This window comes from Syngnathus leptorhynchus, chromosome 12, assembly GCF_054491065.1.
Source record: "Syngnathus leptorhynchus isolate UIUO chromosome 12, UIUO_Slep, whole genome shotgun sequence".
NCBI lineage: Eukaryota > Metazoa > Chordata > Actinopteri > Syngnathiformes > Syngnathidae > Syngnathus > Syngnathus leptorhynchus.
In genome coordinates, this window is record NC_141206.1 from 10,724,129 (window position 1) to 10,746,116 (window position 21,988).

The 21,988-nt window shown below is 50.0% G+C and overlaps 1 protein-coding gene across 1 annotated transcript in view; it reads left to right on the plus strand.

The window, feature by feature from the left end:
* The first annotated feature begins 4,037 nt into the window (after positions 1-4,037).
* Positions 4,038-21,988, plus strand: part of LOC147048455 (uncharacterized) — a 29,514-nt gene continuing 11,563 nt past the window's right edge. Inside the window, exons 1-16 of the mRNA XM_085925460.1 lie at positions 4,038-4,401; positions 6,251-6,321; positions 8,484-9,925; positions 10,706-10,759; positions 13,853-13,906; positions 13,972-14,025; positions 14,102-14,155; positions 16,190-16,234; positions 17,429-17,482; positions 17,698-17,742; positions 18,599-18,652; positions 18,751-18,795; positions 20,282-20,335; positions 20,800-20,844; positions 21,395-21,448; positions 21,538-21,582. Of these exons, the coding sequence (XP_085781586.1) occupies positions 4,349-4,401; positions 6,251-6,321; positions 8,484-9,925; positions 10,706-10,759; positions 13,853-13,906; positions 13,972-14,025; positions 14,102-14,155; positions 16,190-16,234; positions 17,429-17,482; positions 17,698-17,742; positions 18,599-18,652; positions 18,751-18,795; positions 20,282-20,335; positions 20,800-20,844; positions 21,395-21,448; positions 21,538-21,582 (2,223 nt within the window). The 5' untranslated portion in view covers positions 4,038-4,348. The remainder of the gene's footprint in view (positions 4,402-6,250; positions 6,322-8,483; positions 9,926-10,705; positions 10,760-13,852; positions 13,907-13,971; positions 14,026-14,101; positions 14,156-16,189; positions 16,235-17,428; positions 17,483-17,697; positions 17,743-18,598; positions 18,653-18,750; positions 18,796-20,281; positions 20,336-20,799; positions 20,845-21,394; positions 21,449-21,537; positions 21,583-21,988) is intronic.

Here is a 21,988-nt window from a genome sequence, read left to right on the forward strand (position 1 = left end):
CAAGTTTTTTCATCTCCGGTAATGAGCACGTGTTCCAAATAAAGCAACACGCGACGACTCCGAGACTGCGACTCGCTTTCTACTTGTTCCACCAAATTGTCTGGCGGTATTATTTATTGTTCATCGGCTCCCGCAAATGTGTCCCACTTTCTTCTCAGCATTTTTTTTTTTTTTTTTTGAAGACAGAGCGCTGAATGACGGCCTTTCTTCCGTGGCTCCTTGAGCTCGGTTTGAAACGTCACAGAGGCCTTCCTATCTCTCGCCAGAGGAAATGAAATGTTTATTGTGCAGTCCTGAGGGCTTTCGTAGCCGAAGCGCTGTGTTCTTAGTCTTAACGGCGAGGATCCGCTTTTCTTCTCGTGCGACGGAGGCGGTCGGGCCGAAGATTGGCCGAGCTGTGCCCGCTCGTCCGAGCCGGTGCCGCAGAAGGATATCATTTTGCCCCACGACTCTCGTCGAAGGGGAAATTCTTCCAATTTCCTGCGTTGGGTCGTCGTCGCTATCGGGACCATCTGAAAGTCATTCCGACCTGCGACACCGGGCAATAAAAAGCTTCACAAGCTGCCCAACTGTTAAGTGAAATTGACTGCAAATTTCTGCTTGCTAGTCAATTTAAAAAAATAATCCACCAAATGACGGCTTGTGTTTTGGAGAAGTCGCCACTCTAACAAAATCTGGAACCGTATACCTTTACCGGGGGCTTTGGGGGGAGGGGGGGGGGAAGGTTAAAGACATATACAAAGCGCTCCTCATGAAAGGGGGAAAAAAGTGTCTCACTCGCAATTGGCGGAATGTGGGATCGTTGTGTGCGGAGAGGAAGGTGGGAGTGAGGGCAGCATATGAGACATCCGAATGAAAGACCATCTGTTTGCATGCGGGGGTCTGAGGGAGCCGCACTTCCTGACCACTCTGGAATGATGTCCCGAGCACGGCGACCCCGGATGGTCCCGTGCCAACGCCCCGCCGCTATTGTCGTAAATCACCATTTTCGAGGCGGCGGCGGACGGACGGACGGACGCGCTGGCTCGGATTCCCCCCGAGGGCTCGGGCGTCCTCTCTTTCCGCCCAGCGAAGGCGGAACACTGAGCCTGGTGTGGGGAACTCGGGTCCACGGGGGGAGTGGATACGGCATCATAATGACCAAGGCAAATATTTGTCTAGTCTATATTCTGGGAGCATAATGAAGTCCTTTTACGCAAGGCATCGCTGGAATCTGATTTCTCAGGCCCGGGCTTTCTCTCAGCGAAAACTTTGTGTGTCCTGAAACAAGTTAGCGGTCCGATCCCGTGCTTGATGAAGGTTTTGGATGTGAACGAGAAGACGCACGATAATTCATATTTAGTCACGGAGCGAATGACAGCTGATGAAATGAGCGTTCTCTGGTTTTGGGAGGAGCTGCCAAGGTGGAATTTCACAGCGCTCTAAGCGGCCCATCTCACACACACATACGTACTTGTGTATGTCGGCGTGCGCGCACACCCATGTCGGACAGTACATCTCCTGTCCGTACAGCCGTACAGGTGCGGGCGGGCGGGCGGGCGGACAAACTTCCGCGTGTCTTTGGCCTTTTACATGCTGCCAACTTGGTCATTTGTCAGTGCTCTTCAATGCCAGCCAAAAATGTGTCCGCCCCGGATTCCAACATTTTCAAGTTGAAATGGCAATTCCCATCAGAATTGCGAATGCTATGTGAAATGTAGTCAGGAAAAGAGCAAAAGTTGTGCAAACGTAACAAGACGAGTGCAACTTGTTTCGCTTCAGCCTCGTTCGGCCCAGCCCTAAAAGCGCTCATCTCGGTATTATTACGAGAAGTCAACGTAGTCATTATGGTCGTGCCACTGCCGCTGGGTGGCTTTGGCCTCTGCATGGTGTGTCAGCACTGGAAATGCTTGTGGTGGAAGAATGACAGGGCTCCAAAGAAGGACAGGACGGGGCGGGGGATTTAGCATACAAACTCAGCAAGAGAAAGAACCAGGCAGGTCGCACGGGGCGGCTCATTCCTGCTCTTCCATGAAGGCTCTTCTTGTGCGCCCGCCTCCGCAACCTCGGCGCACTGAGCGTGACTGTCTTTTACCGTCTGTTTATTTGTCCTGTGACGGCAGCTTGTTTTACGTCAACGCTCCGCAGCTAATCCCGGCCAACCTCTCCCGCCGACAAATTTGGCTCGGACCCGTGTCTGAAAGTTCCGCCCGCCTGGCCATATTTCCAGCTCGCGGGGAAGCTGGAAACCGGCCGAGGAATCCTGCACTTTACTTGCGTGCCAGATTGCAAGATTTCCAATCAAGTGGCCCAATTCGGTGCCGATAGTCGTCTTTTACTAAATTCGATTTGAACTGTACAGGCAGATAGTTGTAAACACGTCTGGATCCTTTCCCGGGACCCGACCCAGAACCCGGTGCCGCCCCTGATGAAATTGTCTGTTTTGGCCTCAAAATGTGCCACAATTCCCCCCTTGGTCTTCTGCCGGCAATTTGAAACACGCTACTTATGTGACACCCAGATAAATATAAACTCTGAGAAACACGGCGGGCGGCGCCCAAAGTCAGAACGCCCGCCTCGCTTACGTTGGCCCTTTCCGAGCACGTAGGAAAAATGCTCCACATTGTTCTCCAATCCAGGGCGTGATTTAGCGTAACCCTCTTACGTGCATAACTGAAATGCGCACGAGTGAAAATGTTCACACAAAAACAATCAGCAGCGCTTCAGTAGCGTGTGAAAAGCTTTCGGCCGTGTTTGTGAAAGCATTTCAGGACTTGCGTATGAGAGGGAATGGTGAATTAAGTCCCTGCCGGCCCCTCATAAAAGAGCACGCTTGTGTCGTCCCGGCCGGCCGGGCCTAGTCTGCAATTTGCTGCGGGGGCGTGGCCTGCTAGCCATGGGCCTGTGTCCGCCCCGCGCTCCAGTAATGACCCCTTCCCTACGGGGAGCGTTTGATCTGGGCGCCTATTTTGGGAGCGAGCGCAGGGGTGGGATAAAGGCGGCTTTCAGACTTGGTGCCAACCCCGCCCCCCGTCATTAAGCAGCTTTAAGGGGTGGCAGCGAGTGCGCCGGCAAGCGCCGACTTTGTCATTTGGACCAAAGGGGGGGGCAGAGTCATCCCGGCCCCGTCGGGCCGTACAAAACAAAAGGTCAAGCGCGCTCGGGTAGGGGCGGGGCTCGGGAAGGGGACGGTAATGGGCCGATTGACCCCGCCGTGGCCTCGGGCTTCAAAATGACTCACCTCCACCTCAATGTTGAGTTTGTTGAATGTATGAATCGTATCGCTTAATAAGATAACATCACCCACCGCATTGAAGAAATTGCCCAGTTTTCCACTACTTGACTGATTTCAAGTCAGAACAAGAAAGTCATTCGCTTTTTGGCGAAATAATGCTTAAAAGTGATTAAAAACTAAAACAAACAGGAAGTTTGGTACAAAAGAACAAATCAATTTAGTAGCAAGAAAATTGAAGTAGATCATTTTGTTGTGTGTGATGTAAGATGATGTCTGGCCCCCGAACCTCGAGTTTGAAAGCCGTGCAATAAATGCTTTTAACTTTTGTTTGCCATCTCATTTGCCAATCTTTGTAGAATCCCAAACGTGTAGTTCCCCCCCAAAAAGTTTTGGCTTCAACCAAACAATTTGTCACTTGCACAAAAATGATGGTTGACACAAATAGCAGCTTGTTGAAAACGCTAAAACGGACTTTTTTTTAGCCAGCCATTTTCTTTCTGCGGTTTGCCCCCTTCCTCCAACCAACCCCCCCATGATGTGGACCCTCTTCCTCCCTCCCTCCCTCCCTCCCTCCATCCCTCCCTCCCTGTCCCGAGGAGGAGGCAGGAGGCAGGCGAGGGCGAGCAGTTGCATCTCGCCGCCGCTTGGCCGTGAAACTCGACACCGCGACGGTGACCGGAGCCGCGCGGACGGAGCCCCCGTTTAAAAGGGAAAGCCACGGGAGGAAGGCTCCTTACTCCGTCACCACCCCCGGCAGACAGGCAGGCAGACAGGCAGGCAGGCAGGCAGGCAGGCAGGCAGCCACTCACTCACTCACTGAGTCCCTCCCTCCCTCCTTCCTTCCTTCCTTCCATCCATCCATCCGGAGCAGCCTCAATGAATGAAACACTGGGGAATATCCACACGCACGCCAGCGGGGAGCTTCTGTGTCCACACGGATTGATTGTATGTCGGCCTTTCGTCAACATGCCTTTTTTCTCCCGGAGCTTCCGTAGCGACGCGTGACTGCCTGAGCCAGCGAGGGAGCGAGCGAGCGAGCGGCCACCGGTGTGTCTTCTTCATGCCCGCCCTTGTCAAGGAGTCACGCTGTGATTGACGGATCAGGTTTTTGACTGCCAGGACAAATGAATACAAATGAATTTAGGCACCCAAAGGAGAGATTGCAAAACCTCTCATCTAGACACAAAGTAAGTCGTTTTGTTTTTGTTTGCATGACTTTCCTCTCGGGCCATGTGGTGCACACCTGGCACAAGGTCAGCATGGGGATGCGAGCCTCCCTCCCTCCCTCCTTGGGTGGCACAAGAACTCACGCTCTGTACCTCAGTGGCAGTACAATCCATTGGAAAAGCTGCCATTGCGCAACTCCCGACATCTGAAATTAGAAACAAAAAATGAACAACAAAGTACAAAACAAAACGACAACAAACACTTGGCTTATTTTGAATGGCATAAAATCGACTGACAATTATCCTAAATCAGGCAACACATGGCAAGTAACTTGCACAAGACTTGATGGAGTCCGGCCTGTTGCCACCTGCCGCCCGCCGTCTTTAAACGGGGAAAAGGTGCGAGCAATTCCTTCCGTGCGCTCAAGATCAAGTGAAAACAATCGCCTACCGTTCCACTTTGAGCATCCGCACAATTTCACCGCCAGCTCTCATCCATCACTTTTATCCGTGATGTCAAATTCTCCGTGGGGGCTGAATATCACCTGACGTCTCAGTCAGACTCATTGCATCCTCTTACAAAGTTGTACGGAGATAAAATGCCACTTCAGGAATTTTCCACTCATCTGTGTGTGTGCGCGCGAAATGCTCTGAGTGAATAACAACGAGGTGAAGCGGATCCCACGCTGACATGTTGTGCTTCTATTGGAGGCGTGGATATTATCCAATATGGGACAGTAATGGCAAAAACACTCGGCGTCCGCAGAGGCCGAGAACGAAACAGGAAGCGGCAATCAGAGCTGATGATTATGTACGCGATGAGGATGTTATTATTTTGATTCTCAATTGACTGGCCATCCATCATCTGGCGGATCAGAATTTCTTGTCTCCGGTCTCGTGCTTTCGCTCCTGTGATACGCCGTGACAGCTCTCTCAGCTTCTCAGTACGGCAGTAATATTAATTCTTCCACGCTTAAAGGCTAACAACGATGGCGTCTCCCATTGTATGTTAGCACAAAGCTAGCATCGGCTATGTAATTGATTGAACTGTTTTTTGTTTACTTTTGCATTCACCTTCAGTGTATTTGAAATCAGGCCACAGATGAGTGTTTGCTCCCGCCCGCTTTCTATTTTCTTTTACTTTTTTTGGAGGAATGAAAGAAAATACCCAAGTTTGTTGTGATGGATGAAACAGTTTCAGACTGATAAGCGTGAGAGTGCGAGCAGCTGGCCATCCAAAGGCGCTACAGGAAGCACATACTGTTCTGGATGTAGACTTTGATGTTGCTGTATATACTCTGAAGCCTTTTTTTTTTTTTTTAATTATTATCTTGCATGTAAACACTCTACATCTTTCCCACATGTCTGCGTCTTCTCGTCCAGTCACAGCTGCTATATGCATTTCCTCCTGCAGTGTGTGTGTGTGTGTGTGTGTGTGTGTGTTTATGCGGACAAATGTGTGTGTGACCTAGCGGCAAACGTTGGCTTTAGTGCCCCGTCACTAGATCTGCATCCCCCGCTGAGTTTGCTCACACTGATGCGATCTCGGGGCGCCCACCGAGTGACGACCTTTTCCAATTTTCATCCTCCATGTGTCTTTTTGTTTTTTGTATTGGGTTGCAAAGAATGGAAAGTTTCTGTTCAATTTCAACAAGTTAAGCTGGGGAAGAAACAGAATAAAGAACAATAAGTAATTCGCCAAGGCATCGTTTTACTTGCATGTGTGAAATCGTTTCAGTTAGCATCGTGCTAAAATTGATGATCGCCCCCCCCCCCCCAAAGTTTTTGCATGAAATGTTCCTTTTCGTTGTAATTATTTTTCCTGAAGCAAATGCGAGCCCTCAAACGTTCTCTTTTCTCTGACTGGCAGGAGAGCCCTACTGCTCTGCACCGTTTTCTACTGTACTTGTTACCTGGGACTTACACAAGTACACTCTGAAGGTAAGAGCCGCTCCACCCCTCTGCAAAGCCTCTCAAGTCGTTGCACAATGCAAATTGCAATGGGAATTGGGGCAGAGGGCACAACATTTCACTTGCTACTTGAATAGGAATGACCTTTTTTTTCTTTTTTTTTTCCTTCTGAGAGATTATTCCAGGACGCCAAGCTGACAAACATAAACAAGACATGCATTGCTAACTTTAGCATGTCGCTGTGCCGCTCTATCATTTGCTGGAACACTTTAATCGCTTTAAACACATTTCAACATATTTAAATATACTTTTGAAAGAATTCCTTTCTGCTTGTTTCTCCAAACTCCAAATCAAAGGCCAAAGGGTTCATACTTCAAGTTGGTTGTAACTCCCTAAAGAGAGCTAAGCTAGCTTTATGCTAACATACGATGCCAAACATCATAAATGAGCTAACACAGATTAGCATAAAAGTAGCACTAAAACCACTCCCTCAAAAGCAACTGCTTCCTAATGACCTGTGATATCCTAAAGGTCAAGGGTCATATTTTCGACCATTACTCCCATTAGTATGTTTGTATGTATGATAAACGACTTAGCCTAGCTTAGCGCAGCCTTCACAACCATCAAGTGCATGTTAAGGATTCTGTCTTCTTCTCAGACTCCTCCATGTGGGCGTACGTCGCCCGCCACATCTGCGCAGCACAACCGTACATGAATCCATATGGCGAATGCGCGCTGCGGCGCGGCCCAGCCATAATAAATGCGGTAGTCGAATAAAAACAACATAAGTCTATGATACGGGGCTGCGTGTAATGCGACCGACCGCTGTCTCGCTGCCAAGTGCAGTTGTCTTCCACCACAGGGGAGACCACACAGACAGGAAAATGGGGATGGGTATATGTTAGACCCCGACTAAATCTCACTCCGTCTATTTTATAAAGCCTCGCTGCTTTTGCTAAGCTGTCCATAGAAAGTGGAAAAACCATAAATAGGAGAGGCGTAATCTTGCTCCAGACTTAAAAAAAAAAAACCCAAAAGTCTTTGTAAGTGGTCCACGAGACGGAGATGTTGGAAATGTGTGCATCAAATGCACTCAATAATTCCAAATCTGTCAGAATGTTTGTTTTTTTTACTGTGTGGGTTCTGCAATCATTGCATAATAACCTTCCATGCTCTGAGTGATGGAGCCTAATTAGTTTGCTTTAAACTTTCCACGCAATTAAAACATTCCCAACGCTGGAGCGTTTCTCATTTCTGGCATCTCGTCAACAATTCCTGCCAGTTTCTCACACTTTCTCTTTTTTCCCATCCGTGCGTCCCCATTCGACGGGGCCCGATGATCACAGGTCGGGTCAAAGAGAGGGAGTGGGTGACATCACAGTTGACCCCCGGCGATCAAACATTGAACACGGTCACGGCTGAGTGCAAGTCTGGAAACCTTATTGACGCTTAATTGAGGAGCGGGTCCGAGGGAATGGCGGGAAAGGTGATGTTGATTGTTAACCTCCCGAAGACTCCAAACAAAGACCCGAGCAGAACATCCTGCAGCCCACCGCTCGACGAAATTCAATGCATTTGGCGCCGACACTATTCATAGATTTGGGACCACCTAGCACTCGGTGAACCGCTTTTTTTTTTTTAAATTGCGAGGGAAATGTTTCCAGAACCACCCGCGACAGTTGAAAATCCAGGAAACAGAAATAGCGAGACCCCTTCCCACATGCTTCAAACACATTTCGACTACTACTACACAGAAATTTGGACCTGCGTATTTTAAAAAGTCATAAAAAAAAAAATTCCGTGCTATAGTAGATTTGTCATAGTCCACAAAATCCATCCAAAGGGATCAAGGATGCACGCTTGTACACTTGTTGTTTACTTAAGTGCTTAAATTGGAAGCTGCGGACAGCCGGCACCTCCCAAAATGTCCATTAGTGCAGGATCGCTGCAGGACAAGCATGAAAGAAGAGAAAGAAAGAAAAAAAAAAAAAACGACCAAGGCCACCCATCCGCCACCGAGATATTTTTCTCTTAGTCATTTGCTTTGGCTCGGAGTTTCGCTAGATGACCCAAGCAGTTTGCTGCTGACCAACAAGTTTATTTCTGTCGTCTCAAAATATATTTGTGTTAAAAGGACACTGTTTAGTTTCGCTTTCCCCATCTGACACGCGTCTTTTCCATCATCCCCGCAGATGTGGACATCCTCCAGAAGTTGGGGCTCAAGGGAGACAAGCCATCTCGCTCCGTACCAGCTGGGGTCATCCCCTTCAAATCCGGAATCATCCTCAACCAACTGGCGCACATCGAGGGTCCGCTGCGCTCCATCTGGCCCACGGCGCTCCGGAGCGACGCCGCGCTGGTCCTGAGCGTTCGCTCGCACCGAGTCAACAGCGCTTTCCTCTTCACCCTGCTCTCGGAGAAGAAGAAGCTTCTCCTGGGCCTGCAGCTGGTACCGGGCGGGCTGGTCCTCCACACGGGACCCAACTCCTCGGCGACGCTGCCCTACGAGCCCCACGACGGCCAGTGGCACCAGCTGGCGCTGGGAATTAAAGGACGCAAAGTGACTCTTTATGCCTCCTGCGGAGAGCACAGTGTTCACGTGGACTTTGGCTGGGGCGGCGAGGAGGGACTGGCGCCGGAGTACGACGACTCCTTCCTCCTGGGCCGCTCCGGCCAGCAAGCTTGGGCTCACTTTGAAGGCGCCATCTGCCAGTTTGACCTGATCCCCACCGCCCAGGCAGCGCACAACTACTGCAAGTACATTAAGAAACAGTGCAGGGAAGCCGACACCTACCGACCCAATCTCGCGCCCTTGCTGCCCGTCCTGACGCGACACTCGAACGCGTCCACCGCCGCCCCTAAACACGGCCGTCCCATAACCAAGAAGGCGGCCGGGCGCAGCCTGGCCCGGAGCGTCGCCGCCGCCGCCTCGGCCGTCAGGTATCCCGGCCAAACGACCAAGCCCGCCCCCCGTGCCACTCCTACGCCTTGGCCCGGAACCGCCGCGCCCGTCACGGCTCATCTCGGCCTCGCGCCGCCACCGCAGACCCAGGCCGTAACCCCAACTGTCACGGCTCCGCTCAGGACCACGCCGGCGCCGACCAAAACACCTGCCGCGAGACCGTCCGCCCCTAAAACGACCCCCGGAGCAACTTCTCCAAAGCCCAGCCCTCAAGAAAAGACGAAAGCCGCAGCTACCACAAAGCCAAATCCGTCCGCCACGACACTTGAATCCACTTTATCAGATCAACCTCCGGCTCTCAAGAAACCGCAGCCGACCGCAACTAAGAAACCCCCCCCTAAGCCCAAAGTGGTCCCATCCAAAGCCACCAAACCCAAACTAAATTCCGTCAAAGTGTTTCCCTCTAAAGCGGTGCTCTCAAAAGTCAAGCCTTCCAAAGCCACCACGTCCAAAACCTGGGCTAAAACCGCCAAGCCCAACTTGAAACAGGCGCTCAAGCCCACCAAGCAGGCCAGAACCGCCAAGGCGCCGCTCAGCCCACGAGCGACCACACCTGCGTACAACCTCGTGACGTCACCCGCCACCGACGCCTTCCAGAGCTGGGATGTGACGCCGACGCAGTTCTCCCTGCTCGCCGGACCCGTGGGACTAAAAGGAGAACCCGGCCCCGCGGTAAGACATTTCTGCAGGTTCATTTGTTTTGATAATGAGGTTTTTCGTCCGTAGCGATCAAAAGAACGTGAACGTAGCCCCGCCCCGCTTCCCGCACAGGTTCGAAATCTTCTCCCGCCGTTTTGGTCTCTCTCTCTGCAACGGGCGTGACGTGTCAGCTCTGACGCCTTGCCGTCTTTGCACCAGATTCCTCCGCCAGGGCGGGGCTAGCGGAGGTCACACGGCCCGCCTTCAAAGGCGGGGTCGAGGGTCGGGCCGGTCGGTAAACACCGTTTAGCTTCTCAATGCAAACGAAAAGGCTCATGTCACTTGCGGCCCAAATACCGAAGCAGACAAATGAGTTTGCACCTCGACTGTCCGTCCTGAGCCCTCGCATGAACAATCGTATTTAAATGTGGCGTCAGAATTGGCCAGCAATTAGAAGCATCAGAGTGACAGGAAGCGGAAAGGAGACATCCGGGGCCACGGATTGCACGTTTTCTTTTCATTTGGCTTCTTTTTCATCCCGGTGTCGTTTTGTTTGATTCTGCCCCCTCCTCGTTTGATTAAAAGAATACGATCGGGCCCGATAAAGGCCTTCGGGTGCGGCACAGGAAATGAGGCGCTGTTTCCTGCCGCGCCGGCTCGGAATTAGCCGGCGGATACGCCTGGGCTCTCCTCACCTGCTAATGGAATTAGCTCGGGCCTGGCTGACGTGATGGTTGATTGACTTTGTTCCGCCGTCAGTCAAAAGGCAACACTGAGTGAGTGATTTCTTTTTTTTCCCTTCTCACTCTGCAGGGACTGCAAGGACCTCCAGGAAAGCCGGGCCTGCCGGGCAAAAGGGGCGCTCGGGTGAGTTCCTCTCCTTCGATAAAGACGTCCCCACGTTTATGAGCAGGGCTCTCATTTTGGAGTCTCCGTGCCATTGCAGTAGGAAGCGCAGTGAAATTACAGAAGCCGTAGCCCCGCCCCTAGCTATGTGTATACAAGCCATTAAAAAGTCTGTTTCCCGTAACATGTCCCCGGCGTCTGAATGCGTCTGTGTGCGCTTGTTGACCGACGCCTCGCTAACACGGAGGTGACAGAGAGGCCTCTGTGCCCCCGGCCGGCCGGGCCGGGCCGGGCCTTGCATCACAAAGGCCCGGATTGTTCTTTGCAGATCAAATGACAGCGGCGAGAATAACCATAACAATAATCAGAATAAGAAGAATCCCAAAAGCCCTCGCAGGCGACGCGAGTTGTGCTCGAGACATATTTAGCGTGGCGACGGTGAGTACCCCCCCCCCTCCCTCCTCTGCCCCTCCCGCCCCTAAGCATAAACAGGAAAGCTCCTATAAAGACGGCCTTTCAAAGCTGCCCCTGCCGCAGGACGCCTAATAAAAGCGCTGTAAACAGACAGAGAACACATGGCTGCCTGCCTGCCCCCGCTGGACTTGACTCTGCCGCAAGCGGGACACTTTTTTTTGGGGGGGTTGGGGTCTCAATCTGGACCAAAATGTTTAAAGTTGGGAAAAAAAAAAAACATTCTGGTTTGACTCCAAACGTCAAAGACGATGATCACCATCTAATTTTTTGCAGACGTGAAATAATCAGCCTGTTTATTTATTTGCGGAACTGTTCAACATCTGCAGAAAGCTGCTGGGCCCTTTATTATTATTATTATCTTTTTTGCTTTTGCCCTTTTTGGCCCTCGCTAGAACACAGACCTCCGCCAAGGCCTAACAAACCTAAGTTGGGAATTGCCTCCTGCATATGCCTTGAGTCAAATTGTTCAGTAGGATTCTTCCAGTTCAACTTCACTGTCGGCACCTGACCCGACTCCAAACTTGCCTCCCGCGTACACGCACTTTTTTTTTTTCTCCCACTCCCAGACACAACCCTCCCTCCCTCCCTCGCCTCCCCCGCCCGCCCGCACGCAAAACCTTCCCCGGCCTTTGATTACGGGAAGCCGACGTGATGACACACAGAGCGCCATTGAGCCCAGCCAGGCAACACCCGCGAACCTTGACCTCTGGTCCCCACACGTGAGTGCGAGACGCCGTCACCACAGTGCCCGCTCTCGGCCCGTTTTGAGGGCGTGTGACGATGGCGGCGGCGGTGGCAGGGAGGTGCGAGTTGGGAGCGCGCAATATTCTCCTCATTGTAACACCAAACATCACCTCACTCATTTTTTACAGCTCAATACGGAGCTGAACAAAAAATTCCGTCTGAGCTAAAACCTAAATTTGACTGCGTCCCAAAGTGAAGCGGACATTTCCGTTCCGCCCTCCGGCTCCCATCTGGCTCAACACGATGAACGAAACGGCGACCGTACTACAAGTGGCTTTTACGAGCGTGTGCTTCAAAGTGGGGCCCATTACAGCGCTTGTCAAAAAATATTCTTGATGTAACATGCAGTGAGTCGCCCATATGGCATCAAGATGCAATTTGCGGGATATTTATATACCTGAGAGTGACGTTCCGTTGCCACGGCAGCAAACCCAAAACGCTATACTTGTTCAATTAGTCTGATTTTGGGCCGAGCCGAGGTCGGGACCGCAACGGACCGCAGTGACGCCCTGCGAAGCCGCCGAGGCTGCCGCCGGGGGCCCCGGCGTGTACCCCGCCCTCGCCTTCTCTAATTAGACACCTGTTCTGGGCAAAACACGACGGCAAGGTTGCCGTACCCAAAAACAAAACCAATATTAAAAAAAAAAAAAAAAAACTCCAGTGCCAGCTCATGTCTACAAGTGTCCTCCCAAACCACAATGCGAAACGTGTAATTCAAACATGGCTGCTGTGCGTATTTTGGGAAGCCAACAGCACGCCAAACGTCTGGAGGGGCACAGCCAATCAAACTTGAGAATCCCTGGAATGAAAATCGAGCACGAGTAGACAAAGACAAGCTTGTCGGAAATGGAAAAAAATCAAATCAAATATTTGTGGACATTTCACGCAACCTCCGATTGGACGTCTCGCCCTATGGAAAGCCGTGTCAGCGTTTTTCTATATTGAGCTCGATTAGAGGTGGAAGCGTCCCAAAATCCACAACTGGGATCAAATGGCAATTTTGTGGTCACGCTTTTGGCTCGGGCATCTGTTGACAGTTTGGAAAATCACTTTTGTCTCGCCTCGTCAGGTTACAGGTGGCGCTCTGAGCTTAAAAGCGGGCCAGATTCGACGCCATCTTAATCGATGGAGCAAAAAGAGCCTTTAGTTTATGAAAACCAAGTAACAACAATGGGCTTTCATTACGCGCTCTGACGAGGAAGTTTCCAAGGACACGTCTGCACAAAGTCGGGACCAGCGAAAGAAGGCCGTCTTGTTCCGACTCACCTCAATGAACCCCTTGAACTCCGCGTCTTTAGAATCCCCCCCGTCCTCTCTGACCCTTAACCTCACACAGGGGTGGAGACGAGGCGAGAGATGCCCCACCACGTGGAGAACAAGGCCCCCGGGTCAGACGCACAGGAAAAGGCCTCCCTCGGGGAGACGCGAAGTCAGATTAACGGCCGTGTCAAAGCATTTGAATGGGATTGTTTTGGCTCGGCTGTCCCGCTCGCCGCGCATGGAGACGGGCGGAGGGGCTTCCGTTCGCTCAAATTCTGTTGCTACAACAACAACTACAGCTGATCCGGACGCCGGCACGCACTTGGCAGTCGAATCCAAAATGTTTTGCAACGAGGCCATCTGGATTACTCATAAGGAGTCTCGACAAACGTGTGTGTGTGTTGGAGGCATCGGGGTGCGGGAAAACCACATCCATATGGTGCAGCTACTCCACGGAGCCCCAGTTTCCATATTCCCCCCCCCCAACTAAATCAACCCGGAGAAACTCGGGAAATGGGTTAAAATAGCAAGTTTTGTCCAGACGACCGCATCGGTCTGGTTGGACTACCGGTAGCAAGAACTTCAATGTGGCGACTCCTGTGCCATTTTAGTCACTTTGCTGTTTTTATTTCGCAGGGTCCCCCGGGTCCCCACGGGAACCCTGGCCGACCCGGTCCGTCCGGGCTCAAGGTAAGATATTATCACTTGCAAAATGACACAAACCTTGCCTACGATGGTTTTCCGTCTTGTTTTAGGGTCGCAAAGGAGACCCTGGCATCTCACCCGGACCGGCCCCCAAAGGAGAGAAGGTAGCTTCCTGTTCACACGGTCCTGCTCCGTGGACGTTTTTCTCATTCTTGCATTTTGTCACATTTTGTCTTCAAGGGCGACACGGGAATCTTGGGCCCGGCCGGAATGACCGGTCAAGAAGGTCGAAAGGTAAGCCCTCTCCCCCTCCCCTCTCTGATCACTTTGACCTCACCCGAGTGTCTCACTCAAGCGCCACAAAGCGTGCGTCTGATTGACATTGTCGTCAACGCTGTTGCCATAGCGACTCCACCATCAGACACGATGGCTGCGGAGGAAGCTCGTTAAACGAACCACAAGTGCTTATTAAGCCCCCTGCATCCTGTTCCAAATGAAGCAGAGTTCAGAACTTCTCAGCTGGATGCCGACCCGACACCACGCTCGCGGCCATGGCATGGCGCTAGGCCGCCACGAAACACGAGCGCTCCGTCTCGGTCGGGCTTTGGGAAAACTAGAGAGCTGCTCTCCACCTTCCACGCACGGACGTACGACAAGCACACTCGAAGTTAACCCCGGCTTGACACCTCCCACCGGGAAGTGGAAATTTGACGGGCCGTCTTTCTACGGCGAGCCAAGCTTGTTGGAGTTGTCGGCGCAATGTTTGTTCTAGAGAACGGCCGCCCAACGGCTTTTCAAGATGTCGGCCCGGGTCACGGAGAGGCGACGGCCGCCGGGCCAAACCTCTGCGAGACGAGCGTCTCACCTTTCCGCCGCCGCGCTTTCCGTTCCCACCGTCACTGTTTCCGTTTTATGTCCGTTCGGATTGGATTCGCCTTGACGCGTTCTGCGGTTTTCCGACGTTCACCTTTGTCTGTAACAAATGGGTTTCCAATGCGTCTGTCATTTATTGCCGCGGGGGATTTGTTTCAGACTCCCTCACGATTCAGCCTTAAAAACAAGCTACTTTAATTTCAGTGGTTGCCCAGAGTAGCCATCTGGCTGCATACACACATGTATTGAGAAGAACATATGACGTCAAAGCGCACCTTTTGCTCCAAACCCGGATCTGGAGCCGCACGGATCGCATTGTGCTTGACACACAAGCCGTTTGCGTTGAGTTTTCCAGTAATTAGCGTGACCAAGAGCAATGGTGGTGTTGGGCTCCAAACAACGTGTAACCGGAGCTTCCGACATATTAATGCTCTGCAATAAACGCTCTTGCGTACACACAGTCTTCATAAATCATCAGAGTAAAAGAAAAAAAAAGAAAATAATGGTCTCTCTCCCTCGCGTATTTTCACCTGTGAGTCCGGAACGTAGCCCCGCGATAAACGAGGGTTTACGATTATATGTAAAAAGATGAGAGATTTGTGTGAGCCATCGGTCGGAAACGTAATATTTGACGTGCCAGCAATTCAAGACGGGGCCATGTGTGCGAAACAATCAGCGCTTTCACGCAAAATTTGGAAAATATACACACGCGCACATTAAGGTGCGTCTTGAATCACTGCGTGACGTCAGCGGGATTGACAGATGACGTGTCATTTGTTGCCGTCCCGCCTCCGAGCGCAGTGAGATACGGCGACGACAGCTGAAAATCTCAAAATTTGACAAGCAAAGCCAAACACAACCTTCAAAATAACTTACATGTTAGCATTAAGCAAGGAGACTTCATTTTTCCATCCTTCCTGCCATGTTTTGATCAAGATAAGTGATTTATTTTTGTTTTCTCTTACGATTCTTACATGTTAGCATTTAACTAGCATTTAGCTAGCAGACTTCGTGGTTAATTTTGTTAGCATTAAGCGAGCAAACGTCTTTTTTTTTTTCAATCTTCCTGCCATGTTTTGATAAAGATAAGTGATTTATTTTTGGTTTCTCTTACAATTCTTTGGCTAACGGTGTCACAAGCTGTCTTGGGGCGGAATTTGTGGTCTTGGCACTCATTGGAAAGTCTGATTCCTTGACAGCACCGTGAGATTTTCACTCCTTCCATGTGGCCCCAAATGGCTTTGACAGGCCTGTTGGTGAACATGCACAAACCTTTCACTCATCTTCTCCCCCACTGAGGACACACAACCTTCACCCTGTTACTTTTTTTTTTTCCAAGGTGGTTTTTACACTGTGTGTTTTCCTTCACCTGACTATTTCCACTGCGATATGCTTACACGTGCTCAATGTTCACGTCTCAGTCATCTCTTCTTGTTTTTGTTTTTTTGTCTTTAGGGACAGAAAGGTTACCCTGGTCCACCCGGACTCCCCGGAGAACCTGTGAGTATATTTCATCGCCCCCTCCCCGCGCATGTTGCAGCACCACCGAAGGTGCGTAACTCGAAATTTGCGCTTGGCCGTGTACGAGCATAGCCAGACGAGATGAGCTCATGACGGCCGAGAGCGTGACATCTGCTTTGTCGTGATGCTTTCCAGGATATCAGGAAAACGGTGCCAAACAAAGACAAACAGAAACAGAAACAAGCCAACTGGGCCAACAGTGTCCCATTCACAGTCGCTTTTGTCGAGCCTATTTTGTCCGCTCGCTCGTGTTGGTCCGCTCGCGGGGGGAAAAAAAAAAACCTCTGTTCAAAGAAGTCCTTCATTGTGCAAATGGGAGGAGATGTAGCGGTTTTTGGCCAAGCCACAGGCGATCATTTTAACCCGGGAGCATCCAAAGCCGGGCCGTATCCGGGCCGCGTGGATCACGCTGGTGCTCGTTTTAAAGAATGGCCTTAGTCAGCGGCGGCGCAACGGAACTTTGTCACGTACGAGCTTGTCAGAGGCTGAGGGAGTTCCCAAACTTGTCATCGTCGCGTCCCATCTTCAAACGCCCCCCGCTTTCCCACCGCCGGCAGAACTCTGAGTCACCGTTGAACCTGAACGATGATCTCGAGCGGTGGCAAGCTGTTGTGCATGACTCGACCCCAACGCACAATGAGCCATGCTTACAGTCTCGTCCCCCCCACCCTACCAAACAATATTTAGTCAAGCTGAAACAGATGTAGCCCCTTTTTACAGCAGGTAATAATTCAGATGGGTTTGTTTCCCAAAATAGCAATCCTCTACATTCCACTTTTCATCACTTTATCCCTTGAAAAAGGTGAGTTGAGTTCAGAATTTGGTTCACGAATCTCAAGTTGTTTACAGTCCGCGCGTCAAAGGAAGTTATATATACATAATCACGCTGGCCCTTTGCAAGTAGTATCCTAAGGAGCCCACATCCTTTTTTCCAAGGCCGCAAGAGTCTGGAAATGTGTCTAAAAACTGCTACAACTCAAATAGGGGGTCGCATTTTAGGATCAAGCGGTTTTGGGGCATGTTTGTTGCCATTTAGCATTTCAAATTTGTTCCGTTTAAACAGTCAATGAAGGACATTGTGCCTGCGCCTGGATACTATCTAGTGTCAATGTCCTGTTTTTGAGTTGACCTCCTTCTCATCCCCTCTTCTCTCTCTTTGGCCGTCTCCCGCAGGGTGAGCAAGGTCCAGTCGGAAGCCCAGGTGCCAAAGGTTATCCTGGCAGGCAGGTGCAGTAAATCCTCTGCTGTGACTGGTACAGTTGTAGTCCAAGCCAAGTGCAATTAACTTGTGTCCTCTGTGCGCGCGCGCGCTTGTGTGTACATAGCAGCGTACGTAAGAATAAACAACACGAGCTGCTTTATTCCTTCACATCATGTTTGGAACGAGCAAACAACAAGTGCCCAATGACTGAAAAACGACAACGACCTTTTCTTAATTTCAGGGTTTACCTGGGCCAGTAGGACCGGTGGGGCCCAAAGGCGCGCGGGTAAGTGCGATCCATTTAAAACACGACAGCCTGACACTTAAGAGGAGAGGACTGTGAATGAGAGTTTCAAAAAAAAAAAAAAGGCTCATTAGAGGTTGCCAACTATTGGTTGCGTATCCAGCGTGCGCACACGGGTGCCAAATCCCTCGGAGGGATTACGTCATGCATCTGTGTGCACACAAAAGCACACCGGCGGGCCCAGCGCAGCGCTATTAATAGTCGTGTCAACACGGCGTGGCTATTTTTGGAAAAGGCGCACTGTAAATAGCGTACCTCAACCCAACCAGACTAGCGACGCTAATGTTCCAATAAAGCGTCTTTATCCGATTCTCTCGGCACCCCCCCCCCCCTCCTCCTCTTGCCCCCGCTGGCTGGAATTTCCTGTTTGAGGCCCTGCTGTCTTAAGGAGGCATTCGAGTCCTCTCGCTCTCCTTTTTTTTTCGTCACCTTTCCACTTGGCGTCGGTCGCCGGCGCATTCTGCTGACTGGATGATGAGCAGGAGTGCAACGTCACGCTATTGCAAAAAGCAAAAAGCTCGTGTACATAAAAGTGGTTTCCAAATGTTGGACCTTGTGCCCGCTTGTCGTCTTTGTTTGTGTTGTGCTGTTTTGTTTCCCCTCCTCCTCCTCGCACAGTGGCGCATCATCTTCAGAGATCCCTGGCGTGAGGGTATGTGCCCTTGGACTACATCGTGGAAGCCAGCACCATGCAGTCCATGGGCATATACACTTGCCTCATGGCTTGGTTCTTCACCGAGAACACACACTTTCGGGCCTCCGGAGGCGCTCGGATCAAAAGCTCCCGGTGCATTTACGGCTCCCTCTCCCTGTCTTTCTTTTCTGTCGTCTCCTGCAGGGTTTCATTGGAATCCCCGGGCTTTTCGGTCTCCCCGGCCCGGACGGAGAAAGAGTGAGTGCTTTGCCGTCGCTTCAACGCGCCATTACGCAATTTGTGTCTGCTTTTCTTTCACCCGCCATCTTTTGTGTCTTCTCTCCTTTTTCTTTCAGGGCATTCCAGGCGAACCAGGCAAGAGGGGCAAGATGGGTAGGCCGGTAAAGTTTTGTCTCCACATACTTTACAGACGATGCAAATGTGTTTGGGCCGCTCTGCACGTGTCGAGCAACATTCACTTCCAATCTTGTCTCTTTTGTTGAGAGCTTTTTGCGTCCAAAGCTACAAATTCTGCGTGTTACGTCATTGTTTAACAATATCTGACAACCCCGGCCGCTGCAGCGGAGCGAATTTCAGCGGTACGTTCCGAAAACATGTTTCCAAAACATCGTGCGTGCGGTGTCGCAACATCCCAATCAATCTCTGACCCACTTTTGACGGGCTCGTCTGCTGACTGCACGTAAAAGCAGAGATCCACTTAATCCCGACTGGACCGTCTTCAAGTCATCCTTTCAAGTGCTGTACTTGGAAAGGTTTCTTTTTTTTTTTTTTTTTCCGCCTCGCATTCGTCTTTGACAACACTGGTGACAGCGACGTGAGTCATCTTTTTGGCGGCTCGGCTTCACGCATCCTTCAACGGCGATGAATGCTGACTCGGCATCGATACGTTGCTGGAACGCTCACCGATAGACAGAAAGCGTACGAGACGGCGGCGTAACATTTTTTCCATTCGTGTACAGTGAACGGCCACAATCGCTAATAATTGCCTTTAGATGACACAAGATGGCGCCAAAGCACTTTTTTTCTATTCAACAAGGTTATGGCTTGACTAAATGAAGCTCTTCCCTTTAATTCAACATACCCTGGGGATTTAGATAAATAGATGGCTAGATGATTTATTTAGTTGGGAAAAAAAAACTTTTAACCCGCCATCCTTTGTTACAGAGACCTGCCACTTTCTGCAATTATTGGCGGTAATTAGCGGTAATTTTCTAACAATGCGCGAGGCTCAGAATAGCCTCGCTCGGCCATAATGAATCTCTTCGGACGTTCAGGCATTGTGCTCTCCGGCCTGCGCGGTTTCTCATTACATGGAGCGTGACCGAGATTAGCCTGCATTTAACGCCAAACGGCGGCTGCCCCGAAAAGTATAATCAACTTAAATGGGGCTCTCAACTCCACTTGACAACGCTCATGATCACGTAGCAGCGTCGTCGTCCTACTTTAATATTCATTCAATGCTCGACATATGGGAGATTTACTTTGGAGAAGGTACAAAGTGAATGTTGCGGATGACCGTGTGAGCAGAAGGCCGACTCTCCGTGAATGACAACTGTCGGTGTGGCTTTGTTGGATGTGGCGGTTTCCCATCTGGCCAAATGCAGACTGCAAATTGTCTTTTCACGTGCTGTCATACCTACTTGAGCCACACGAGGCTCTTCTTAACAATTTTGGAGCTAATCTAAATATTTTTTATTATACCAACAAAAAGCACAAACTGGGAACCGTTATCGTCCTCCAAAGTCAATGGCATGCCCGTCAGCCAACAATTCACGTCTTTAAAATGTTATTCAAGTTTGGTGCTTCAAATGGTTTTGCTGGATCGGCGCTGTTTGTGTGCATCCATCATCTGTGTGTGTGCTTTAGGGCTTTCCAGGCGACTTTGGAGAACGAGGACCACCAGGAGCCGACGGAGAACCAGTAGGTCACACGCCTACTGAACAAGTCGTATCTCTTAATTTTTGGAAATGTTATTGTCTGTCATACAGCACTTTACATTCGCCTCTTCATGCTTGTTGTTGTTGTTAGTGCCATGCTAACAATGCTAATATACGAAACCACAGTTACACAGGCTCATTAAAAAGCAACTCAATTTCTTAGAATTATTATGGTAAAACTTTTATAAACACACTTTTGAATCTAAATCTCCATTTTAATGGCAAAAGATAACCTGCAGAGTTTAGAGGAAGCGCCATTTTAAGCAGTTCAGTTTTCTAGCTCCACCCACACACACACACACACTCACACAGGCACCTCTCATAAGCCGCCCTGAACACTGAGCCACTATTCTGAGCATGTTTGTTTAAAAAAAAAAAAAACATGAGGCAGAAACCCCAGAAAAGTTCTTCACTCTTCACCTCACTTGCTCTTTCTGTGTGTTTCAGGGCCCGATGGGAGCTCCGGGTCCAAATGGAGTTCTTGGTCTAATTGTGAGTCGTCCTTTTTGTGCGTCTATCCCCAAAATACTTGATTTAAATGAAACAGAAAATTCTCACGTGCGTCGAAAATAACTGTTTACTTCTGTAGCTTTACGGCTATAAAGGTGCCGAAAATAGTCCAAGCGCACACACTTGTAATTATACGTGAACATACTTTGAATTAATAGTCAATCAAACATGTTTTAGCAGGTTGAAAACTTTTTTAAGCTAAACACACACATCAATGGCCACATTATAGTGTGTGTGTGTGTCGCGTCCCGTCCTCACCCGCGACCAATCGCTCCTCCCGGTTTATTCTGGGCCCCCGGCCGTGGCGGCAGGCCTGTAATTGGAGGAGCGTGATTATAGCTCTCTTTGCAGCACTTTTTGTCCACAGCGGCAGCATTCGTGTGACCAGACAAGAGTTGCACATTTCAATATATGCAAAACAATCCCAAAAAAATCAACAAAGATTTCTCAAGAGCCTATCTAAATACGACATGACTGTTTGGTTGTATTTGTGCTGCTCTCTTGACTCATGTTTGTCACGTCTATTTGACAGGGCGACATGGGGCCTGTTGGCGAGATGGGCCTTCCTGGTCCCAACGGACTGAAGGTACAAAAAGTCAAGACAGTCTTTACTTAAAAAAGAAAAAAGAAAAATTATAGACAAAACAAAGATTCTCAACTGAGTGTTTCTTCCAGGGGGTGCCTGGAAATCCAGGAGAACAAGGACTGAAAGGTGATAAGGTGATCTGAATATTCCTGTTATTGCATGTGATGGATGTGTACGTCTTTGCGTCACCGACCGTGTAGACATTTCGAGCTTGCTTTCACGCTTCAGTTACATGCCGATGGCCTTCAAGTCAAATCACTGCCTTTTGTGGCACGACGTGGTACTACACTGAACTAGCGACAGTCAACCCATGACAAAAAAAAACATCACTTGAAAGAATGGATAAACTAGACTTTACTCAAAAGTGCCACATCCGCCCCCCTATGACCCAAATCCCATCTTAACGTAAATTGTACAATCCTCACCGCTATTTTCCACGATTTGTAATTTCACGTTCAATTTGTTTTTAAAAATACAACGTTTTTGTAATAATTAAATGCATGGACACTTATGTACGTATAATAATATGATGAGGTGATG